The sequence below is a fragment of the Panulirus ornatus genome, chromosome 32 (genome assembly GCF_036320965.1).
Source record: "Panulirus ornatus isolate Po-2019 chromosome 32, ASM3632096v1, whole genome shotgun sequence".
Taxonomy (NCBI): domain Eukaryota; kingdom Metazoa; phylum Arthropoda; class Malacostraca; order Decapoda; family Palinuridae; genus Panulirus; species Panulirus ornatus.
In genome coordinates this window covers 5,970,277-5,995,974 of record NC_092255.1, presented here as the reverse complement: position 1 = coordinate 5,995,974, position 25,698 = coordinate 5,970,277, and the positions used below count along the sequence as shown (strand labels likewise).

The 25,698-nt window shown below is 42.3% G+C and overlaps 1 protein-coding gene across 3 annotated transcripts; it reads left to right on the top strand.

Annotated features, from left to right (window-relative positions):
• The first annotated feature begins 2,374 nt into the window (after nt 1-2,374).
• LOC139759013 (proline-serine-threonine phosphatase-interacting protein 1-like) lies at nt 2,375-24,351 on the top strand. 3 transcript variants are annotated; one of them, XM_071680897.1, is made up of 12 exons: nt 2,379-2,815; nt 6,923-7,130; nt 9,582-9,682; nt 10,712-10,789; nt 12,882-13,040; nt 14,318-14,381; nt 16,418-16,504; nt 18,365-18,499; nt 18,738-18,827; nt 21,749-21,932; nt 23,326-23,416; nt 23,998-24,351. In XM_071680897.1, exons 2-12 carry the CDS (start codon nt 7,095-7,097, stop codon nt 24,032-24,034), a joined length of 1,062 nt encoding a protein of 353 aa, XP_071536998.1. In that variant the 5' UTR covers nt 2,379-2,815; nt 6,923-7,094; the 3' UTR covers nt 24,035-24,351. The 3 variants fall into 3 exon arrangements, with proteins under 3 accessions (XP_071537000.1, XP_071536998.1, XP_071536999.1); XM_071680898.1 differs by lacking the exon at nt 2,379-2,815 and adding an exon at nt 2,842-3,653; XM_071680899.1 differs by lacking the exons at nt 23,326-23,416; nt 23,998-24,351 and adding an exon at nt 19,306-19,350 and having other exon boundaries at nt 2,375-2,815; nt 21,749-21,861.
• Nucleotides 24,352-25,698: the final 1,347 nt, after the last annotated feature.

Below are 25,698 nucleotides of genomic sequence, written 5' to 3'. Positions count from 1 at the left end.
TTGTGTCTCCCCTGATGATGTGATTATTACACGAAAGTGCACTTGGGAACTTTTCGTGTTTCATTTTCCCCGTGGACTCATAGGAATATCTTGATCACGCGCAAAATTGTGATCCTTTCCAACATATATATATATATATATATATATATATATATATATATATATACGCAGATAACTCACAAGAACAGTAGCTAAGATAACGCTTAAAGGAGAGAGAGAGAGAGAGAGAGAGAGAGAGAGAGAGAGAGAGGCAACACCTCAGCGTACATAAAGGTGATACTTGAATAGACAGGATGCCGCCTGGGGACATAATGAGCCAGAGGGATAATGATTTTGACTCTGTTTAATAGGATCGAGGAGAGAGAACCTCCCTCCCCCCCCAGACGTATGGACAGCGATCATTACGGGCGTATGAAACACCTATGAATATGAAATAGCGGCTCACAAGCAGAATTAATCATGACGCTTATATAACACTACTGACAGCTTCTGGGAAGTTGGTTTGATGTGATGGCGATAATTTTCTGTCTCTGAGCGGAAGACTTGAGTACCCCCCCCTCCCCCCCCCCCCCCCAGCATGTCCCAGTCAATCTGTAAGGTTACGTTATGGTGTTTTGAAGTTAAAGAAAGGGACAGAAATAGCTCGTAGAAAGTGACAGCGGAATTATGTCCAGGACAAGGTTACGTTATGGTGTTTTGAAGTTAAAGAAAGGGACAGAAATAGCTCGTAGAAAGTGACAGCGCAATTATGTCCAGGACAAGGTTACGTTATGGTGTTTTGAAGTTAAAGAAAGGGACAGAAATAGCTCCTAGAAAGTGACAGCGGAATTATGTCCAGGACAAGGTTAGGTTATATTTGAAGTTAAAGAAAGGGACAGAAATAGCTCCTAGAAAGTGACAGCGGAATGATGTCCAGGACAAGGTTAGGTTATATTTGAAGTTAAAGAAAGGGACAGAAATAGCTCCTAGAAAGTGACAGCGGAATTATGTCCAGGACAAGGTTAGGTTATATTTGAAGTTAAAGAAAGGGACAGAAATAGCTCGTAGAAAGTGACAGAGGAATTATGTCCAGGACAAACAATAGAAGGTGAATTTAGTAAGAGGAGGGAAGGAGCAGTGAGTTGCCAAGTGTGTAAAGTGGAATTATCGACATCAAAGTGAGTAAGGTTAGAGGCTAAAGAGAATGTTGAGGGAAGAAAGTGCTGCAGTAGTGATGGATTGTAGGAGTGCAGTAGTGATGGAGTGTGAGGGTGCAGTAGTGATGGAGGGTGGGGGTGCAGGAGTGATGGAGGGTGAGGCTGCAGGAGTGATGGAGTGTGGGGGTGCAGTAGTGATGGAGTGTGGGGCTGCAGTAGTGATTGAGGGTGGGGGTGCCAATAGTGATGGAGTGTGGGAGTGCAGTAGTGATGGAGGGTGGGGGTGCCAATAGTGATGGAGTGTGGGAGTGCAGTAGTGATGGAGGATGGGGGTGCAGGAGTGATGGAGGGTGGGGCTACAGTAGTGATGGAGTGTGGGGCTGCAGTAGTGATGGAGATGGGTGAAGGGATATGGACCAGCGGGTAGTGGTAGGTAGTTGGGTTAAGATGAGTAGTAAGCAGTGAAGGGAAGCACTAGTGATGGGGGGGCAGGGCAGTAGCAGTGATGGGTGGTGTGGGCGGCAATAGTAGTGTGTGCTGCAGGCAACATGAACCGGTGGGCAATGGAGGGGGCAATGGTATTGGGTGACAGGCGGCTTTGTTAGTGATGGTGGTGATGGTAGTGGCTACAATATTGATGGGTCAATGTAGGCAGTAGTAAGTGGTGGCGATGAGGGCAGTAGTAAGTGGTGGCGATGAGGGCAGTAGTAAGTGGTGGGGATGAGGGCAGTAGTAAGTGGTGGGGATGAGGGCAGTAGTAAGTGGTGGCAATGAGGGCAGTAGTAAGTGGTGGGGATGAGGGCAGTAGTAAGTGGTGGGGATGAGGGCAGTAGTAAGTGGTGGCAATGAGGGCAGTAGTAAGTGGTGGGGATGAGGGCAGTAGTAAGTGGTGGGGATGAGGGCAGTAGTAAGTGGTGGGGATGAGGGCAGTAGTAAGTGGTGGCAATGAGGGCAGTAGTAAGTGGTGGGGATGAGGGCAGTAGTAAGTGGTTTGGATAAGGGCAGTAGTAAGTGGTGGGGATAAGGGCAGTAGTAAGTGGTAGTGGCGGTTGGCAGACGTACAACATCAGGGAGGGAGGCAGCTGTGGTGGGTTTGGGGGGGTGTGGATGCATCAATAGTACATGGGAACCTTGTGGTCCATAGCGACGGTGTGTGTGTTGCCTGGGTCTAAAAATAGTGGTAGACACAGGGGTGAGGGCTGTGGTGATGATGCGCGTAGGGGCCAGCTGTATCTGTCGTGTGGGTTCGTCAGTCATGATACGTTGAAGGCCAGAGCAGTTGTGGTCAGGGTTCGGAGGCGCTGTAGAGGAGTTAGGGAAGCAGCAGTGATGTGTGGATGGAGGTACAAGATGGGGAGAGACAGCGAGCCTGTGTATTGAGGAGACCTTGCCAAGAGGTGTGGTGTCTGTCACGGCAGCGGCTGTCGGCGGTGACTGAGGTACAGTAGGTCGTGTACCGGGGAGGCTGGCGGCGGTGCCAGGGTCTGTGGCTGCAAGGGGGGCAAGGTGTGCCAACAGTTTCACTCTGGCGAGCCACGCTGTGCCAGCTTCTCACCTCTCCTCCATTCGACACAGCAACCTTTTCACTTCCTCTCCAGCCGCTACGACATTAACGTGGGCGTTAACCACTTGTGCTTCCCTCGACGGCTATAGCTACGATTTCCCCTGACACACTGAAGGTACGCTGAAAGACTGACAGTTTTCTTTTACTTAGCTTGAAATATCTTCGTAAACTTCGAATTGACAAGGTTCCTATCTATGTGCCGAAGTGCAGCGGACACGAGTGATGCCTTCCCTAAAAAAATGTTAGTTTTAACGTGAGTGGACGGTGTTCGTCGTCTTTCATCCATATGTATCCGTCAGTCACATGAATCTCGTCTCGTCGTCCAATGTCGTGTTGTGACATACCTGCTCTACACATCTGAGTCCTGTGTCTCGCCCACCGTTGTCTTGTGATCTCGACACTCACATGGTAGTCACCAGGTTCCTGAGTCTCATCCAATATCATGTTTTGACCACTGGACACACCCCGTCATTTCTTCATCTGTACACCACAGGGAAGATAGATTTGTGGAGGTGTTTGCTGAGTGTGTGGCTAGATGCGAAGGAACCTCCCTCAATCATCTGTTATGGTCAGGATGTGGCAACAGGAACGAGAACCCAGCTCTACCAGTGTTGTGGTGATGGTGGCCTCGTAAACGAGAACCCAGCTCTACCAGTGTTGTGGTGATGGTGCTTGAAGACAAGAACTCAGCTCTACCAGTGTTGTGGTGATGGTGGCTTCGTAAACGAGAACCCAGCTCTACCAGTGTTGTGGTGATGGTAGAACGTGAACGAGAACCCAGCCCTACCAGTGTTGTGGTGATGGTAGAACGTGAACGAGAACCCAGCCCTACCAGTGTTGTGGTGATGGTGCTTGAAGACAAGAACTCAGCTCTACCAGTGTTGTGGTGATGGTGGCTTCTTGGATATGAATTCAACTACGCCAGTGGTGGGAACCTACCTACTACAACCGGTGTGAGTAATGTGAGCCAACACAGGGTCAACCCACGGTAGCTTCTGCCCTGGCCAACACCCGGTCTGCTTTCCGTCAACACCAGCTCAGTTCACGCAAACTGGTGATGGCTGTGCAAATAACATCGGATCCAATCATCATAGCATTTAGTGTGTGTGTGTGTGTGTGTGTGTGTGTGTGTGTGTGTGTGTGGCAAGTATCTTAGGCGTTTCCAGTCAACATGAGATCCATTCTCGTAAGCTGTCTTGGGTAATGCACACCCGACTGACATCAGGTGGTGAGGAGGGTGAAGACAACATCAGACTGGTCATGGCAGCTAGTGTGGTCAACAAGATCCATTCATTCCATTTGACGTGCATGGTAAGGCTAGTCCCAGTGTCACTAGGAAGGCTTATTCACCCTGTCTCTCGTCATAGGTCCCTGACTCTCGCCTCCAATATTTTCCTTTCTAATCTCTTTCAAAATTCAGCGGCCCTTACGCGCTCCTGGCGCAAGCACATCCTTCCCGATAGGATCATCTCTCTGCTCTTAGACTGATCCTCTTTTTCATTTGCTCTCTCACGAGATCCTTTTCCACAGTTTGTCATCTCTGATATCTTTTCACATTAGCCTTTTTGAGATCTTCTGATTTCCCTCCCCCTACCGTATGATATATATCTGATCCTGCTTCCTCAACCTCATTGCCTCCTCGAATCTTTCGCTCAGACGTTTTTCGATGTTCTTTTCAAAAAATTTTTTTCTCTGTCTAAAGTGATCTCATTAATCCTAGCCTTTCAGCCTCAATTTTCGTTCTTTGCTTTTCTTTCCCATTTCTAATCCTGAAAATATTCTTCACGCACTCTCGTATAAGTAGATGATGCCACAATTTGTCACTATATGCATCTTGCTGATGCTCAAAGACTTTTATCCCTCCACTTTTAACACCACATCCTACGTACTGCACCATATCTGACTCCTAATTTTGCAACCTGGTTTACAGATTACTACTGGCTTATACAAGGGCCATCTTAGGCAGTCTTGATACTGTTCATGTTCTCTTACACTCCTAATATGAATCACTGTTATGGTCTACATACTCAGTTGATTTCCACAAAGATCTGTTATTTTTGATACTCATGTACCTCACACCTGGCTCTCCAGCTCTCAGAGATGCTAAAGTGTCAGTAGGGAATTCCTTAAGATCTTGTGTGGCTTTTATTTTTTATTTTTTTGTCAATTCCAAATCCAATTTTTCATGTGAATCTTGTCCTTTCATCCACTCTTCTTTCTCTACAGAGAAATGGGATCACGAGCTTCACCCATAACTCTCTTTGAAGAGTCTCATTATTCGCTCAGTTCAGCAGAGCAAACGTATCAACTAGATAAAAAGATAAAGGAAATCTTTATCCTCACTTCATACCTATAGAATCTATAAACAAAATAGTATTTGATGTTTTCTAAACTCCTTTTCAGTGGTAACTCTCCTTCACAGTCATTTGTCGAATATTTCCGGGTGTCTTGTGGATGACTTCAACACACACACACACACACACACACACACACACACACACACACACACACACACACACACGCCATTTCCCGCGTTAGCGAGGTAGCGTTAAGAACAGAGGACTGGACCTTTGAGGGAATATCCTCACCTGGCCCTCTTCTCTGTTCCTTCTTTTGGAAAATTAAAAAAAAAAAAAACGAGAGGGGAGGATTTCCAGCCACCCGCTCCCTCCCCTTTTAGTCGCCTTCTACGACACGCAGGGAATACGTGGGAAGTATTCTTTCTCCCCTATCCCCAGGGATAATATATATATATATATATATATATATATATATATATATATATATATATATATATATATATATATATATATATATGATATAATCTGTATCCTTGAATATACTTGCGCCATGGTTAAGTTGACAGGAAGACTCTCGTAAGAATTTCTTGACATATTAGCCATTGAAGGCGACTGACATGTTTGTAGGAAAGCTTGCCAACTCTGACGGCGTTTACATGTGAGTTTTGTGTTTGGTTACGTTGATGCACAGGGAAATAACCTGATTCTCAGCTTCTTAAGAAATCAAAAAAGGAAGGAAGAGAAGAGTATCAATAATTTGTCAGAGACCATATTGAAAAATTGTAACATCTATGAAACTTTTAAGGTAATAGATAAATGAATGAATTGATAGATAATGGTTTATTGGAACTTCAGCAGCCTTCCGGACTGAAAATACACATATGCGATATTACATATATTACAGAAGTGGTAGGTTATGATAGTTTATATCTAACCAATCATACAGGAACTTAAGATCAAGGTGGGCTCGAATGTTTCCACACTTTAGATAAACACATAAATGAGTTAAATCTAGACTGACAGGGTGGCAGATATACATACATGTTTGCCATGTGAATACTGTGGTGTGTGAATATTTCAGTGACATTCATTATTTCTTGATCACTTACGTACCATATATTTTCATGAGGGGCTCCAAATCATCTAGTGATTCCTTTCATATTAGTTGTTAATGTCTTTAGTAATTGCTTCAGCAACTACATTGTGTGGCAAACATTCACTCACTAACATTTTTGTTTCACATTCTATTCTGTCTTATCTTCGTTCCCGTCTGAATGATCTTTTCTTTGACAACTGTGTTTAGACTGACGCCTTTCTTCATGTTCAGGCCTTATTCTTTCACTGTTAGTAACACCTTTCACTATTAATAACAACTTTGCTGACATTCACTCCATAATACAATTGAATTTTTAGATGAAATTCAAAATTAGAAAGTCCATCTTTAGGCAATAATGACTTTACTCCTCCTTCATATCCGATGGTGTGGAATCAAAGAGCTATCTCCAGTGTTCGTATCTGATACAATACTACTGCTGCAGGTGTCGTGTTTGTGTCTCCTGGTATCTGATACAATACTACTGCTGCAGGTGTCGTGTTTGTGTCTCTTGGTATCTGATACAATACTACTGCTGCAGGTGTCGTGTTTGTGTCTCCTGGTATCTGATACAATACTACTGCTGCAGGTGTCGTGTTTGTGTCTCTTGGTATCTGATACAATACTACTGCTGCAGGTGTCGTGTTTGTGTCTCCTGGTATCTGATACAATACTACTGCTGCAGGTGTCGTGTTTGTGTCTCTTGGTATCTGATACAATACTACTGCTGCAGGTGTCGTGTTTGTGTCTCCTGGTATCTGATACAATACTACTGCTGCAGGTGTCGTGTTTGTGTCTCCTGGTATCTGATACAATACTACTGCTGCAGGTGTCGTGTTGGTATTCTCCTGGTGCCACAAGTATCGCTGGAAGACTAAAAGGGTCTTCCCCTCCTCCTGGTGGTGTCACAAGGTCCTTTGACAGCTCAACCCGCGTAACACAAGACTTGTGTGAGGAAACACATCCTAGCCACAGTCCCACAACCACAGCTATCTGCAGTTATGGGTTCCATCGGCAACTTTGCTGAAGAATTTTGGGTAAGTAGGATACGGGTATTGTTTTAATCTCACTATGCAGAAGTTGTTATACATCTTACCATAAAAAAAGACATTGTAGATTATGAATTATTACCCATTCACTGTACACAAGCTGACAGTAGAGTCCTTTGAGACAAGAGAACAGTAAAGTCTTCTTCCGTCTGACGTATCCAGTGATCAAAGGCAAACCAACAACAGGAGACAGTCTTGGCTCATGGGACACAAGTAAATATTGAAGTGGTTAGCAAGGCACAGAAGGAGACTGAGAAGCTGGTAGAGGACAGTTGAAGACAAGGGTGAGTGTCAGGAGACAAAACTGAGAGATCTAGGTGACTAGGAAGAGACACAGACTAAAAGTGGCTATGAAACGTCCTAGTAGACTGGGATGGTTGGAAGGAAACAAGTTACGTTTCAGGAGACAAAGGTAAGGTGGCTAGGGCTAGGAAGAGATACAGACTAAAAGTGGCTATGAAACGTCCTAGTAGACTGGGATGGTTGGAAGGAAACAAGTTACGTTTCAGGAGACAAAGATAAGGTGGCTGCTGGATAACACCCTAGCCAGTGATGCAGAACTGAAGGTAAACTTCCTGAGTTCATGTCTTGTTTCAACTTTGATTTTCTCGCTTTTTTTTTCATGTTATGTATTCATTCTACTCATTTTCTTGACGGAAATTTATTGACAAATAGGCTTTCATTAAACTTCATGGGCAATAAAGATAAAAAAAAAAACATTAATGAATATCTATAAAAAATGATAGGCTATGTATTTGATTTAAGTACTTAATAACTGCTGTAGTTTTATGATTGGAAACCGTAATTCATACTGATCGCTGACTGTGGGCCATATCTCACTTGGTAACCGTCACATTATGTGAGCAAAAACTGGAAAACAATAATGATTCTGTTTTCTCTGTAGTCATGACCACTATTGCTTCATAACCAACATATGTTGGCTCTTGTTTCTAGGGCAGTGAGTAGATTGTGAGAAGGCTTATGTGTTGGTAGCTTTATGGTGGTCATTGCCATCTGGAACCTTATGAAAAGTAGCCAAGAGAATCAGTGGAAGACATGAAAGACATCACGTGTGTCCAGTTATCCTGAGCACAACTCAGCAGAGCCACGGCTGTAAACTGAATGCCGAGGCCGCTGGAAAAGTGCGTACATCAACATAGCTTTCGAACGCTCATGTATGACGGATCTTCTCAATTCTTTTTTCTTATGATATAATCAACTTGTGTGATGAACGTGAGGCAGTTGATGTCATTTTTTAAGATTTTTCAGAAAGCCTTTGACACTTTCCACATCGACGTTCACTCTCAAAAATGGTATTGATGGGGTTGTATACTTCGGTGTACAGGAAATTGGTTGATTGGCCGTAAACAGAAGGTTTGTGGTTAGTGGGAAAGCTTCAGTATGGTTAAACGTAACACACAGTGAGCCATAAGGATCAGTCTTAGGATCAGTTCTCTTTCTCACATATATATGATGATGAGACGTGTTACAGCTGCAATAGATCAAGAAGCAAATAACATTCGAAGTTCGTTTCAAATGACTTGCTAAAACTGAATTAATTTCGTCGTTTCTGGAGCGCAAAGGAAACTCAAAATCTTTTTCACTCCATCTTTCCACCTCCAATTTGGTCTCCCACTTCTCCTCGTTCCCTCCACCTCCGACACATATATCCTCTTGGTCAATCTTTCCTCACTCATTCTCTCCATGTGCCCAAACCATTTCAAAACACCCTTTTCTGCTCTCTCAACCACGCTCTTTTTATTTCCACACATCTCTCTTACCCTTACATTACTTACTCGATCAAACCACCTCACACCACATATTGTCCTCAAACATCTCATTTCCAGCACATCCACCCTCCTGCGCACCACTCTATCCATAGCCCACGCCTCGCAACCATACAACATTGTTGGAACCACTATTCCTTCAAACATACCCATTTTTGCTTTCCGAGATAATGTTCTCGACTTCCACACATTCTTCAAGGCTCCCAGGATTTTCGCCCCCTCCCCCACCCTATGATCCACTTCCGCTTCCATGGTTCCATCCGCTGCCAGATCCACTCCCAGATATCTAAAACACTTCACTTCCTCCAGTCTTTCTCCATTCAAACTTACCTCCCAATTGACTTGACCCTCAACCCTACTGTACCTAATAACCTTGCTCTTATCATATATTTGTGTATATATATATATATATATATATATATATATATATATATATATATATATATATATATATATATATATATATATATATATATATATATATATATTTCTTCCGTCCTTTTTTTCCAGAAATGGGAAAAAAGGAAAAGCTTTTACAAGGACACACGACAGAATATGAGCTGGAACTGATGAAGAGTTTCATGGCACAACTAGGATGAGGTAGTGCAGAACACAAACGCTGAGCTAAATCTTCGAACTGTCTCTTTTGCAGAATGTGGAGGTGGGAAACTTCGGAGGCTGGGAAATCGTCAGCCAACGAATGAAGGAAGCCAGCAAGATCACCGCCAATTATGTTGACCTACTCAAGCAAGTGTAAGTACTACACACACACACACACACACACACACACACAAGGGCCCCTGAATTGCAATAGAAAACTATTTTTCCTTTCATTTAGAAAGTGGTTTATGTTTAGCATTTTATGACCAGAATATATTTTGTCCGTGATATAGTGTGAGCACATTTCGTAAACTTAATTCTACAGAGGAGCTCAATAGTAAGTGAATATGATTTATCCCTAATTGGCAGCTCTACTAACTGTGATGAATAGCAAGTTCACAAAATGGTTTTCCCTAGATAGATTCTGTTTTGGGCCAAGGAGACTAAACAGCTGTTATACCAAGAAAAGTCCCCTCAGAATGCATTTCCCTGTGGCAATGAAGCAGTGAAATAGCAGTGTTGTTGAGATCGAATGTGAGGAAAGTTGCCAGAGTCATGTACACTCAAAATCTACTAATGTATGTATCTATTTTAGTGATGGCTAGGGAATGAAGAACTCAACTTCGATTCATGAAATAGTATGGTATGAAGCAGCAGGTCATTGCAAGCTTAAGTCCAGCGTGGCCGATCGTAGGTGGTGAAAAGGTGGAGAGAGAGAGAGAGAGAGAGAGAGAGAGAGAGAGAGAGAGAGATGTGCACGCAGGAGATTGCTAAACCTGTACCAAATAGGTCTTGTGCCATGACAAACAACCCTTTGTGTGAGCAGCCGTGTAAACACTCATACGCGCTGCTTGCTTATGATAAGCACGTTACTGATATCACTCAAGTGTGGCTCACTCTTGCCCTCACCACATGGATAGATATGTTGGTACGGTGATCGGGGAAAGGGTCATCAGTCAGGCTAGAGTGAACACCACTTCTGACATCATTTTGCATAGGCGTCTGCAGCAAATGGAGACATAGGAATGTACCCTTTTTCAATGGTTTTGCCCCCTAACTATCACCCCTTACATAATGTGTGGAGTGAGTCTAACTTTACATGCATTACATATGATCGATGCTGCTTTACAGTAACTGGCATCACTTGATGACACCCTAAATCCATCTTGGTTCTTTCACTAGGGCAGCTGCCATGGACACCTTTGGGCGCGCACTGCTGAAGTCAGCTAAGAACTCCCCATTACCAGACATGGAACACGGGTTAGTCATTAGTCAGTTCGTATATAAAAAGATCTCTTTATAGATACTTGTGTTTAATCCCATTTTCAAAGGAAGGTAAATTTTGAAATTCTATCTTCAGAGGGCTCGGGAATTGAGAAAGAGCTCCCGTCTCTTTAAGGATAGTAAGCTAAATCTTTACTTTAGTTAGTTAAATGATCTATCTTAGAACACATTACCTCCAGGTGTGGACCATAGCTTGCTACTGCGTCCTATCAGTATGGAACAAGACTTACTTTACGAGCTAAATCCAGCTTGAGTGAACATAGCCAAAGCATCCTATACTAATTTTCCCCATTCATGACCTCCTCTACAACGTGTCTAATTTTCAATGCTTGAGCGGGGATGGATGTGGTCGGGTCATATCCTCCAATTAAGACTATTCGAATACTATGTACTCGAATACCCTTCGTGTGATGATAACGCTTGTCCGTGATGACAGTATGAAGGCGAAATCGCACTTCAGTAGTTCATATAATTTTATTTAACATGTAATTTTTCTATACATGTGGCACGACACGTTTCGTGGAGACAATCCACCTCATCAAGGTTTCAGTACTTAACAAAGTTACTTAAATCCCAACATTACACTCGAGTCCCGCTATCAAGCACTAATCAGTACAGACCAACCACTGTCCACTTTGTCTGGCCTTAACCGTTGTAAGAGAGAGTGATTAAGGAGGGTCATGTGACTGGGGTTGACCTGGGTAGCTGGGTGTGTCTTGAACAACTTTTTCTTTTGGTTCGTGTTTTGTCAATTCTCTCATAATGAATTGGTTAATTCTAGGATGTGCTTTGAAAATGCCTGGGGACAAATTAAAGTTCTTAGTATTAGCAATTAAGACAGATTCAATGACGTTGCGTGTGGCATAATCAGCAGAGGGGTATAGAATAACGGGATTTTCAAGATGTATGGCCAGGGTGATCATTTTCATAGCGATTGCATTTTTGTAGTCATCCCTGCGTACTGCATGACGGTGTCATTGAGGTATTAGAAGGGGTGTTACTGGCACCATCATGCAGCACTCAGGGAGATTGCATTTCGCCTCCATGTCTAGGAAAATCGTTCATTTTTTCCCCCTTGGCTTTGACTGGAGACCATGGTAGCGTAATGGGTGTAGGTTGCACTTTGGTGACAAAGGTGCGGTGTTCCTCCTCTATGCACACTTGAGCTATTTCTAAAAAAAAGGGAAGAATCTGTATCCCAGGTAGATATGGCTGAGAGAACTTCCTCTCTCGGCTACCTGAGTGGGTGTGGGTTTTTTTCTCTCTCTCTCCGAACCCAGATGCAGACATTGCCACAGATTGAGGGAAGCACACTAGAAAGAAATTCTTATTTAAGTTGTCGCAGCAGATGACATTGAGTAACACACTGTAAACTGAACAACTTTCTTTCTGTCTTTAAGATGAAAAAGTGTTGCTATCTGTATTTGCTATCAACTGAGGGAAAATATTGAGAGGACAGTGTGATGGCTTACCTGAAACTCTGCTTTCCCAGAATTTAGTGTGAAACCTTTAACTTACCATAAAAAAAGGCTTTGCCTTTTATTTTTTTTTTTTTTTTTGACTCTCCTTTTCTTAGATTTATGATTTGTGTCCGTAAGTTCTCTAAGTATAGTAATTATATTAAAAGTTATATATATATATTGTACTTCAACTTGGCACTTACCATTTCTTTTTCATTCATACAATGAGAGCAATAGGTAGGTAAAGTACATATTAGTTGGTACACAAGGAGAAAGACGGCGGGGCAACGTAATTTGCTGTACATAATGAGAGGAAGATTGTGAGTATGTCACTTCCAATTGAGGATGTATTGTATAGTGTACTGAGATATAGTTAGATCGTGATGTTTCCTTCCACTACCACAAACAGCCTCGTTAGGAAGAGCCAGTAGTTTGTTACTGTTTTGATTTCATTGGTAATTCCTTTGTGTTGCTGTTTTGATTTCATTGGTAATTCCTTAGTGTTGCTGTTTTGATTTTATTAGTAATTCCTTTGTGTTGCTGTTTTGATTTCATTACTTACCCCTTCGTAAAAAAGAATATTGTCTCGTTTTTGATAAACGGAACAGCGAGATGAAGGCGTCGCTCGAGACAGCCCGGGTGAGTGTGGAACTTTGGGGACAAGATACCATGGAAGCTGCAGCAGCCATTACAGCCCAGGCCGCCCAACTCACCCAGCACCTCGCCCAAGCCAAGGACACACGCAGGCTTACGGAGGAGGAGGTCAAGTAAGCTAACGTTACGAATAGGGAGAGAGAGAGAGAGAGAGAGAGAGAGAGAGAGAGAGAGAGAGAGAGAGAGAGAGAGAGAGAGAGAGAGAGAGAGAGAGACTCACGAAGAGCCTTTGGGCAAAAGGCAGAGCTAGCGCGTATCTTCACCGCAGGGAAAGTTCTTAAGAGTTGCGAGGAATGAGTCAGTGTGTTATGTGTGAAGTAGAGGGACTGTATGTTTGTGGCGAGAATAACAGCATCTTCACTACACAGCTGTCACTAGTCCTTCCTTCCTCCTCCCAATACCCAGGCGGTAGCAGTGGCAGTACCGTTCGGTGATGTAGATGAAGAAGAAGAAAAGACAGAGTGATAGCGTTGTATGCAGAATTACAGGGCATTAGCGATGTATATAGAATTACAGGGCATTAGCGATGTATATAGAATTGCAGGGCATTAGGGGATAAAGAGAATAATATGAAGGAGACTCGGGAATATTATTCAAAAGATGATGAAGTAGACGTGGCTACCTCTAACCCATGAGGGAGTGAGACGATATTAAGGTACAGATATTGCGCTGCCACAGTGTGGCTGTGACAGAGTGGATGTGCAACACAGACTTTGTTCTCTCTTTTCTAATGAGACCTATGACATGGCTGCCATTACAATGTAAATAACATATGAGGCATCAATACACGATTGGCACTAAAGCATAATTGTAAGTCAAATTATATAATACTCATTACACTTTTGTATCATTGTTGGAGTATAGGTAAATAGATCAGGATTCATATTATTCCTCTTTTAGATTTTGAACACTTTTTATTCATGGAGTTTACATACATGTATGAAATGGAAAAAACATAGGTGCCTTTTTTCTCTCTTGAAATGTCTATAGGGTATTTTAGGGCTAATGTTTTGAACACATGTATCACGCATCAAAATATGACATATATTCGTACTTAAGTCATAGAAATATAGCTTATATATATATATATATATATATATATATATATATATATATATATATATATATATATATATATGTTAGACTCATGATGTTGACATCAAGTAAAGTAATCATGTTCACATTCATCATCCTTTTAATAAAGAACTTTATATCCATATATAATTAATTGAGATACACTCTGTTTTGTGATCAGGTTAACTAGAATGTGTGATATGCTATTACGTCACTTTCCCCACCCCCTCTCACTCACTCGTTGCATCCGCGTTCATTGATCATTGCACATCTGTGCACAATGCAACTGGTGGCTAGCGTAGCATTCATGTTGCAGGCAGAGACAGCAACAGGTGCGGGAGGCCGTGCGTCGGGTACGCCAAGCACAGCATCTAGCTCAGGTAAATAATGATGAGTCTTCTTTGGTCATCTGTACCTGTGTCTTCACCTGTGACGTGAGAGCCACAAAGGCAAACGAAGGGTTTGTACAGGAGTGTGGAAGAAGCTTTCATGAGGGAGTACTTAACCCATCTCTGGTGTTGTCATGCGAAAGCCAAGTTTACGTCAGTCAAGTAAGTTCCAAAAAAGCAAGAACGGTCAAGGTCAGTGGATAACTGGACGTAGCGTAGTTTGAACCAAGAAGGTAGATGAAGAGTGGAGATGAGTGAAGCGTATGTGGTGTGAGTAAATCCTGGAAATATTTTAGTATGATATGATCACATGGAATGCATGGAAGATCAGAGGTCGAAGGGATCTGGAGTAGTGAGAACCAGGAGAGATAGGCTGTGGGAGAGAATAATCGGCTACATAAGAGGATCGAGTTCTTTCCGATGGGGAACGTCATATACAAAAGACAAATGAATGTTGCATCGAGCGCAGTGGAATGCTTATTGTGTTTAGATATGTTACTCGTGAAGGGTCTGCTAAGGGATCTTTTCTCCAGTGTCACTCACTGAAGGTCTTCCTTTCTCAGGAATTTGGGTGGATATTTCCCCATAGGGTCGACGTGCTGTCAATGGATTGAACCAGGGCAGGTGAAGCGTCTGGGGTAAACCATGGAAAGTTTTGTGGGGCCTGGATGTGGAAAGGGAGCTGTGGTTTCGGTGCATTATTACATGGAAGCTAGAGACTGAGTGTGAACGAATGGGGCCTTTGTTGTCTTTTCCTAGCGCTACCTCGCGTATATGCGGTGGGAGGGGGTTGTTATTTCATGTGTGGCGGGGTGGCGATGGGAATGAATAAAGGCAGACAGTATGAATTATGTACATGTGTATGTATGTATATGTCTGTGTGTGTATATATATGTATACGTTGAGATGTATAGGTATGTATATTTGCGTGTGTGGACGTATATGTATATATATATGTGTATGTGGGAGGGTTGGGCCATTCTTTCGTCTGTTTCCTTGCGCTACCTCGCTAACGCGGGAGACAGCAACAAAGCAAAATAAATAAATAAGATAAATAAATAAGCATTTCCCCGAAGACCTCAATTCGACATCAAAGCATTTGACAGGATTTGGTTTTTGAATTAACCTCCCTTGCTTTTTCTACTTTCCTCTGTTCTCTGTTGCACAGAGGCAGGTGAAAAAAACATGTGTACCTCCGACTCTCCCATTTTTTGCTTGGAAAAACCCCTCTGGCTCTGCATTTCTCATACTAGTTACTGCATGTTTGAAATTACCTCTGCTTGGAAACCTTTCTCATTACTATCCCTCAACTGAATTCTGTCATGAATAGGCAAAAGCCATCATAAAGAAATGACTTTGATAGTCACCTTAACATGCTTTTTTGCGTGGCAGGAAAGGCCTCAGACATCACGTATACTTTGATATTTCCCTTCCCCTCTTATTTTCTAGAGAAGATGGTCACCTTTAAGAGAATTAACAGTAGGGTTTGTGATACACCAAAACATTCTAGGACGACTGCATGAGATGGTGATGCATCATATAGCGAGGCGATGCGAGTTTACCTCAGGATTTGTTGAAGTGATGATCGAGAGGTAGTGAGGCCAGGTTCTTCATCAGTCACGTCATTCATAAGCGTTCATATACATAAGCTGTAAGACTGACATCTAAGTGATTATTTTGGGCAAGAGGGAATACAGAACGTAAGCAAAATGGCCAGAAAATGCAACCCTTTCCCTGATGCATGTTCCATAAATCTAAGAGTAACATTTCCCAGGCAATTTTTTCTTTTGGGTATGACTACCCTTAACTTCCCATCACTTTCATAATTAGTTTTAAAGATTTTTCAATAGAAATCCTTCAGCTTCTTAGCAACGTAGGTTTGTTTATTCTAGTTGAGCACATCCCGACACTGCTCCATTTAGCCTTTGATGTTAACCATGAGTGGATATTGTTTTCTCCAGTCATACAACACTAGTTAACACTTCCATTTGGTTTTGTCGATGACGAAAGATGATTTTTGCCTGCAGGGCAAAATGCGAGAGTTGATGGATGCAGAGGTCCTCAAACTGACGCTGATCACGAAGCCTGACACAAAATCTAAGGACAGGGAGAAGGTAAGGGACTTCCATGGATAGAACAGATACGCAGGTATGTCGAATGTTATATGTATACAGGAAGGACAGAGCGATATCAAAGAATTATAAATCTAACAGGATAGAGGAGAGAAAGACTTAAGGAAATACAACAAGGAATAAAACACGTGAGTATCTTGGAGGCAGGGAACGTGTGGAGGAGAAGTTAAGAGAAAAGAACCCTGCAGCGAAGGAAAGAAAGTCGTCAGGTATGGAAGTGAGTGAGAGTTATCAGGTGAAGTTCAGATCAGCAGCCAGAGATGAAGGCTAACAGTTAATGATAAAGAACTAATGGTAGGAGAAGTGTGAAGATAAGGGTCAGCAGTTGAAGATGAGACGCAGAAGTTGAGGAGTTAAGCGTCAAGAGATGAAGATTATGGTGTTGGCTGTTAGAGTGCAAGGATGAGCAAGATAAGAGTGAGCACATGAGGTCGAAGTTCACAAGGTCAGATGGGATTCAACAGGTAAGACAAACCAGGAGGTGAGGACAAGGACTCAGCGTCTGTGTCTGTCTGTGTGTGTGTGTGTGTGTGTGTGTGTGTGTGTGTGTGTGTCCAGCACCAGCGACATGGCCGTCACGGACAACTGGAGCAAAAGTAGAATCAATCTGTTGATGAACCTCTCCATCAAGGCATTCCAATCCACTAATCACATTCGGAAACTCTTCCAGCGTGTTGTCAGTCTTTTCACATACTATTCCCCCTGCACTTGCAAACGTAACGAAAGCGATAACCACACACTATCATAACTCAAGAAAGGAGTGTCTTCCATAGCAGCATTGAAAAGGGGTGATGACATTTTATACAATCTGGGAGTCCTATTAAGAGGTTGGAATGTCTATTCTTCCGCAGAGTTGCCCCGTTTATACAAAGGATGGATGATCCGACTGGACAGAGTCGAGTCAGAAGCGATCTGACTTATAAATTCTACCAGGCTAACTTCAAAATTTGACCCCCTTGCCCTATAGGTATTGTTTTGGTTTTTTGCTCCCGAGAGCTGGCTGCTTGTGTGTCCTCAGTACTAACTAGTCCATGCAATACTAGGCAAGTTGCTGCGTTGCATTGTCACTGTGTGGCTGTCGGCAACTCAAGGATGGACCGTTTTGACAACTGTTTCTTTCCTTACACTTCAAAGCTTTGGAACTCTTTACTCTCTCGTCTCTTTCCAAATACCTATAACCTAGAACTTTTCAAAAGATAGGGTTTTTCACTTCCTCCAGAATTCGTAAATACTTTTCCTTGGATCATCCTTTTCCTTCATTAACCTCCACAATCAAGGCCCGGTCTTGATGTGGGCCTTCGTCCGTGAGTGGAGTCTACATGGAAAAAATTGGGACTTAATGCGAATTGTGTATATGGCTGGTATGAACTGTGATGTTAGTTTCATTCCTATTATTGTGAAAGCCAGTGTTCACATGAGTTCGTTAGACAGAGGCTGAAGATGTGCGTGACGAAACAGAAATATGAATACTATATGCCCCTGATCCACCCTATATCATCGGAAATGGTGTTCAAGATAATAATGAATAGAAGACATAACGAGTAGGGAATTGTCAAAGGCAGAGAGAAGCGAAAACATCTCAGGAGATAACGTATGGATAGGGATATGATAAAGAGATGAAATTAATGGAAAGGTAAGATAGAAATGAAGGAACTGAGGATGAGATGAAATTCATGAAAAGGTAAGATTGAAATGAAGGAACTGAGGATGAGATGAAATTCATGAAAAGGTAAGATTGAAATGAAGGAAATGAGGATGATTTTTGACTAGGATACCTGAACTAGTGTGTCATCATGCCAACACACGACATTGTCAAGTGGGTCAGATCTTGTGTCGTTGCAGGTGACGCAGGTAGAGGAGCGGGCCATGAAAGCCACCAGGGATGCTGAGGCTACACACAAGACTGCTGTCAACTCCCACAACGCTGCACTCGATAACTGGTGCTTCTGTGCCCGCACTGCTTTCGACAACATGCAGGTGGGGATGTGCGATGTTTATGATGTCGGCAACATGCAGTTAGGGATGTGTGATGTTCATGATGTAGTCATTGTCATATGAACAGTGACATTCGAGTTTCTCCTATGGTTTTGATGAGTCTTAAACTATATCAGTGGCACTAAAAGTTCTGATAATGATGTTCTGAGGATAAACTGTCTCTGGTGTAAGTGGTCGACGTTGATATTACACATGTAGTAAGTCTGTATCTATGTGGCAGGTGATGGAAGAGTCAAGGGTAAAGCTGTTACGAGAATGTATGTGGAATGTTGCTAACATCTGCTCACTGCTGGCAGTACACATCGATCAGGTTAGTCATTTGTGTCAAACGAAATACATTTACAGACATGCATACATTATCTTTTTTTTTTGTCTTTATATACTGCATGACAACTGAACTGTAATGCATGTTTCACTAGATTTTTATATACTGATGGGATCCGAAATCAGATGTGGGTATGTTTTTGTTTGGCCTATCTAGTACATTTTCCATCCCAGGTCATACCTCTCATAGTAATAGCCTCATTACATTATTGAATTTATTAGAAAATAATTACTTTTGTGTGTGTCCCAAAGTTGTTATTTCAATCATGCTCTCCAGTGCTACCTCTTTGCGAAACGCTCATGCACCACAAAGGAATATCATGCGATATACATCAAAGTTGACTGATTTCATCTAATTAATTACAATAACCTTTAATAACAAATTAACTGAAAATCATACTGTAATATGAGATTTAGTTGGGACTTCCATCCTTTTAGCTAACTTTCATTTTTGTTCTTTACAGATCTATTGTAAAACAAGTCATCCATTTCTGTCATATAGTTGAGATGTAAGTTTTATTATAAATGATTGTGGCTTATGATTCCATCATGTCTGTTCTAATCATTTGAAACCTTTTTACCTGTCTCTTAACCATGATATGTACTACTTTTGTATGTTGACTTCCTTAGGGGATAGGAAGTGAAGGTTGTTACCCAAGTCTTTCCTACGTGTCGTAGAAAGTGACTAAGAGGAGGTTGGAGCAGGTAGTTCAATCTACACCCTTCCTGTGTCTTCGCTATTCAAAGTAGGAACAGAAGAAGGAGCCAAGAATGGTTCTCAAAAGCTCAGATGATCATTTGAACGAGACATTACTTACGAGGGTAGAAAAAACGAGGAGATACATAGGATAAACTTAACTCCTATTAATCTATAGAGGAAGTTTCTACTTAACGTGAGTTAACGAGTGAACGTGGTAAATGAAAAAGACCATCTGATGTATTCATAATAGGTCAAAATCCCAGAGATAATCTGTATTGCAACAATATGTTCCTCAGTACAGTATCAACTTGGGTAAACTATTGCAAATCGTTATCTCCTTGGTAGGAGTAAGTCACGAGCTCAAAAACCCTGGTTGAGGTGCACTCACACACACACACACACCTCACCCACCCATTCCCAGTCTGCGCTCACCCTCGCAACAGTGTCTGGCTTGTGTCCACATCACACGTTTTTTTCTCTCTATTTTTGTCTTTAACTTTACTATTAGGTTTTCTCTTTTGGTCCTTTTTCTCTAACTTTTAGTAACAGGTTTTTAGGTAATTTCATTTGTATGGAACTCACCGTAATCCAGGTTTGTTTACTAAGAGACCTTTCTTTTTTTTTCCCCACTGTGTTGTATGTCAATGTTTTCATGTTGCTATGTGTCTTATCAGATCAACGTCTTGCTTATTGACTTCCCTGCTCCCTTCGTAGGCAGTCCTTACTTCAAATTATTTCCTCGCCTAGTAATCGATTGTCGAGGTTGTTCCATTGAAACACAGTTGTATATAACTTGAAGCCGCTCTTATAACTCAACAGTAACCATTCACCCTTAACAGTTTCTCTCGCTTTTGAATCCTCTTCAGCACTCGGTGAATACATTCATAATCGGCGAGGTATTGATGATAGAAGATACGCCAAGGGTTCAAACATTTTCCCGTGTTGTCCTTATCTTTTTGCCTCGCGTCTGAGTCTATAGTTTCAGTGTGAGAGTCACCAGAAGGACAGTCACATCCTCCAAGGGCGTGCACAGGAAAGTTGCCTTAAGGTCTAACATGAACACGACTACGTACAATACCATTGTGCTACCAACATGTCTATACACCTTATTGGATCTCCTCTTTTCCGTAACATCCACCTTTCTTTTTTTTAACTCAACCCACATAATGTAGGGGAAAGGCAGCAGCGCATGTAGGTAGGTCTCCGAAGTAACAGAGTCTTCGAAGACTGATGCGATTCCCGCCATGTACAGCTCAGAACCCAGGTCAGGTAGTATAGGAGCGTTGATCTGACGAAGTACATGAGTTAGGATTCCCTGGTACCGTATCCTAGAACGGGTACAAATCTTTACGTGAATGGGACTTGGGTGCTGAACATGATACCCAGCCTTTTGTTAGATCATCAGGACAAATATTATCGAAACTTTATTTCCCTGCGTCGGTAAAGAGAACATCAATAACTCTTTACATCCAGTATCAAACCTAAACTACGATTTGCATCTGATGCTATTTGATCCCACTTGAAGAAAGGCCTTTATGTGATAGAAAAGGTTTATGGTAAGCTGTTGAAAAGGAGGAGACTTAAGATGAAATGAGTGCTGTTTTTGTAGTGGGATTCTGCCAGCGTCTAACTGACAGAAATTAGAGAAAGGCAGACAAGACTACATCGAACAGGTTTCGGAATGAAAATGACAATATCAAGGGTGAGCAGTCTTTTGAGGTTAGCAGACGTGGAAGCGAGGCCATGGCAAATAAAAAGAAAAAGAATACATTACTAAAGATGTGGAAAAGGTACCTCAATAGTATCAAAGTAGAGGTTGTATGAAATGAGTTATATGACGAAGACGAAAAGAAATTTCAGGAATGTGGCATTACGAGTGCAACACTTCCTCCCCCGTGCTATAATATGCACTTACATGACGACGCTGTGTTCAGGGACAGCAAGTGTAAGAAGGGAAAAAAAAGAAAAGTGTTGAAGAGCTTAGAGCTTGTAAGTGACAGTACAAAAAACTCAGGAATTGGGTCATCACAAGTATGGTTCATCATTAATTATACAACCATATAGTTACACATATTGACCCACATGCTCATAATCTGTCATTGCAAGTATGGTCTATCATTAATTATACAACCATACTGTTACACATAATCTGTCATTGATTTTTTTTGCCTTGTGCACACGTGCAACATCATTTTGCATCTATCTAGCACCAGGAGAGCATCCGGGCGGCCCTACTCCAGTTAGACGTGGCTAAGGAGATATCAGGATGGGTGGCTATGAACAGGACTCTGCAGACTCCACCTATACCACTAGTGTACTCACCTGTCTCTCGCCCATCGCAGTCCACGCCCTTAGATACACCCTCAGCCTCGGCTCGATCTACGATGACAGGTTTGTGATGTGTGAAAAAGAAGAATGGAGGAAAAGTTGCTTGTAAGTTTGGTATCTGGAGTATATTGATATAAGGGTGATTTTCTATTGTAAACACACACACAAGTACGTTTGTTAAGGCCCGTAAGTCTTTCAGAATGAGTGTGGGCACATGGTGTGTGTGTGTGTGTGTGTGTGTGTGTGTGTGTGTGTGAAGATGAATGAGAACATAGTCATAAGACTTGGGTTTATCATTGCTCAGTTGCACACAACACCGATGTTTCCTCTTTCGGTTTTCTAGCAGGCTCTTCAGGTGGTCTTCTTGCAGCTGGTGTAAGCCTTCGTCCCTTGCCAGCTTTGTAGTCAACAACGATCAAATGATTTTTGTTTTTGTTTTTTTCCTTCTTACCCTCGAGACATGGTGGTGGTCTGAGCCTCGATGTTCAGGTTTCTGTGTTCGTCATCTAGGAGTCCAGGCCTCTCTTGGTAGGTGCCTTGAACAGCCTTTTAGGACGAGAGGTTTGTCTGAAGGCTTCTCCTGTACACCTCTAAACAATTAGGCTGTCCTAAGAAATTCTAGATTATCCTTACATAGTCTGGATCCATTCTATAATTCCTTTCTAATTCTTAGGGGGGGCTCATCTAAGATTGTGTTGTGGTCTTCCTATTTTCTTTCCTTTGGAAGCGTCTTCTTAAGACTGGGGGTTATGTACTTTCTTTGAGGACAGAACATCTGCAGCCACAGATGAGAAAGATGACTGCAAGTTGAAGGAAAAGTGTATTCTTTTTCCAAGTTCTTTATGCCAGGAGCTTTCCCCACATCGTTCATGGTATATTATAAAGTCATGCTTAAAGCCCTTTTAGCTAATGTCATGAAGTCTTGGGTTAATGTTTTATACTCACGAAACTTGTTAAGAAATGTGGTCGGGAATCATAGAGTCTTCGAAGCATGTTTACATATTAATCTTCCTATCTCATTATGCTATTTTATCTTTTCTTTCATTTAAAGCACATCAAAGTGTGGATGCCTCGTAGTATGCAAGATGACAGTAGGCCATTCAAACCTCTTATTGATTCTCTTCTCATGACTGAATCACTGTCACTGCTTCACATACGCTAATACAATATCTATTCCAATCCTGAAATTCTTTAGGACCATGTTTCGCGCCTCTCTCTTCTAATATATTTGTCATTGGCATGAGAGAGAGAGAGAGAGAGAGAGAGAGAGAGAGAGAGAGAGAGAGAGAGAGAGAGAGAGAGAGAGAGAGAGAGAGAGAGAGGAGTGTGGCACACTCATTAAAAGACACATTGAATGTGTACCAGTAGCGGTCTATTAGACGTGGCGTATGTTGAGCATTTTTCCTGTCACATACAAATGGTTCAGATTACGTAACACTGAGGCTCTGACCAACAGAGGTGTCGGAGAGAAGCAGCAGCAGAGCAGCCGTGAATCAAGTCCAGTGCCACTCCACAAGGCCCGTGCACTGTATCAGTTCTCAGCTCGGGTGAGTGGGTCGAGTTCCACGTGAGTTAATCACAATTTACCCATGCATATGGCTGGTGGTAATTACTGCAACTAATTAATTATTAGGCAAAAACCATTGCAATACGGGTCACTGATTATATGAAGCAGGTTCAACCGAAAATGTCTATTAGACAGCAGGGTAATCAACCAGTGCAGTGTGATCAACGATATTTGTCCGATACATCGACCTTCTCCAACACCACGACTGTGGATCGGTAAACAAGCAGGTGTTGTGACATGCATCTCTTGATTACCCAGCCTTCAACTTACCTTCATTTCTGGATGTGATAATATCAATGTTTATCCAACTATTACATCCTAGGATGTTCGTTCGTTTCACACAATGATGACAAGTTATACAGCTAAATATTTCTCTTGTTTTGGTTTCCTTGTTATGAAGTGTGACAGAGAATGATCAAGGTGGTGTAGTGGCATCAACTGCTAAAGGTATACACATATTTAGGTCAATATTTATATAGAAAGGAAACCAAAAAAAAAAAAAAATAGGGTTGTTTTAGGATGTCTTACAAGAACGACACATCGCTTGGTTCTCTACTGCAGAGCGAGAGCGAAGTATCGCTGGCGGAGGGACAGATGATCACAGTCATGGACGTCTCCAACGCAGAGTGGAGTCTAGTGAGGACAGACGGTGGTGGCCTGGGTTTTGTTCCTGCTAAGTTCATCTCTGCTGCCATCGCCAACCACAAATGAATGATCCTGTCGTGGTATTACTTGACATCTTTTGAGGTTGTATTACAAACGTGGGCTGATGAATTAGACCCGACATGATGGGATCATTATAGATGGTGTTTGTGTTACTATTCTTTTTCTTGTCTTTTTTTGCACCACATAGTAACGTCTGATGTAGTCCCCTTCCGGTGTTGTTAAAGGATCTCATAAAGCAGTGACAGACAACAGGCGTTTCACTCATGACGGGTAATTACACACATAGTCCCAGGTTGTATGCCATGGCAATGCCTGCCTAACCTAACCATCCACTTGATTTTGGTCTATTCATTTCTTAATTGTTGCTGATTTCTACCAACAATTGTAACGTCGAAATTTCCAAAGAGAAAACTCCAATGTGTGACATCTACGCTGCCATTTACGCAAGAGATAAACCACAGTGAATAAATGCGTACATAATTACTATCACCTTGTCTCTTGAGACACAGGGACGTCACCACTGGAAGTTCCATGTAACATGTAAATATAATTTGGGATTTGACAAACATGGCGATAGTAAATGTTTCTCTTAGGGCGAGTTCCAGTAAGCTTTGCACTAGTGGGCACGTGAGATTTCTTCTTTTTATCATAAGTATATCCTGTACTTTCTTTCTACTCAAGATGATGGAGCAGTTTACTAACACTGGGCTGGGGAGGTAATACTTGGCTGTAGGGAGGTAACACTTGACTTGAGGAGGTAATGCTTTGCTTGGTGGAGGTAACACTTGGCTTGGGGGAGGTAACACTTGGCTTGGAGAGGTAATAGTTGGCTTGGGGAGGTAACACTTGGCTTGGAGAAGGTAACACTTGCCTTGGAGAGGTAATAGTTGGCTTGGGGAGGTAACACTAGGCTTTGAGAGGTAACACTTGGCTTGGAGAAGGTAACACTTGGCTTGGAGAGGTAATACTTGGCTTGGGGAGGTAACACTTGGCTTGGGGAGGTAACACTTGGCAGAGAGAGGTAAGACTTGGCTGGAGGGAGGCAACAATTGGCTGGAAAAGGTAACACTTGGCTGGAGGAGGTAGCACTTGACTAGGGGGAGGTGACACTTGGCTGGGGGAGGTAGCACTTGACTAGGGGGAAGTGACACTTGGCTGGGGGAGGAGACATCCTTTTGGCCATAGTGGCATCCAATGAGGGAAGTCAGGAAGTGGGTGGGGGGTGGAATGATATGATAAACTCCCCATATATAGCTCCACTGTGGTACTTTCATGAACTCAAGTGTATATTGAAGTATAAGATGTTATGTCCATCTGTTATTCTTAACTCTACTTCCATCTACATAGGGTGAAGGAAGTACATATAGAGTGAAGGACGTGAGTATTGACTTCCTCTATGTATGAATGAAACAAGGATTTCCACGCTAATATAAACATTCCTTGATTGCATACTTTCCCAGTTCGAGATGATCAACCAAAGTTACACGGGACTTTACTACACATAATCAAAAAATCGCCCTCCAAGGTTTTCTTACCAGAAATACTACAAAGTTATAAAGATGTCACACATTGCTCCTACCTTACGTACTTCAGCCT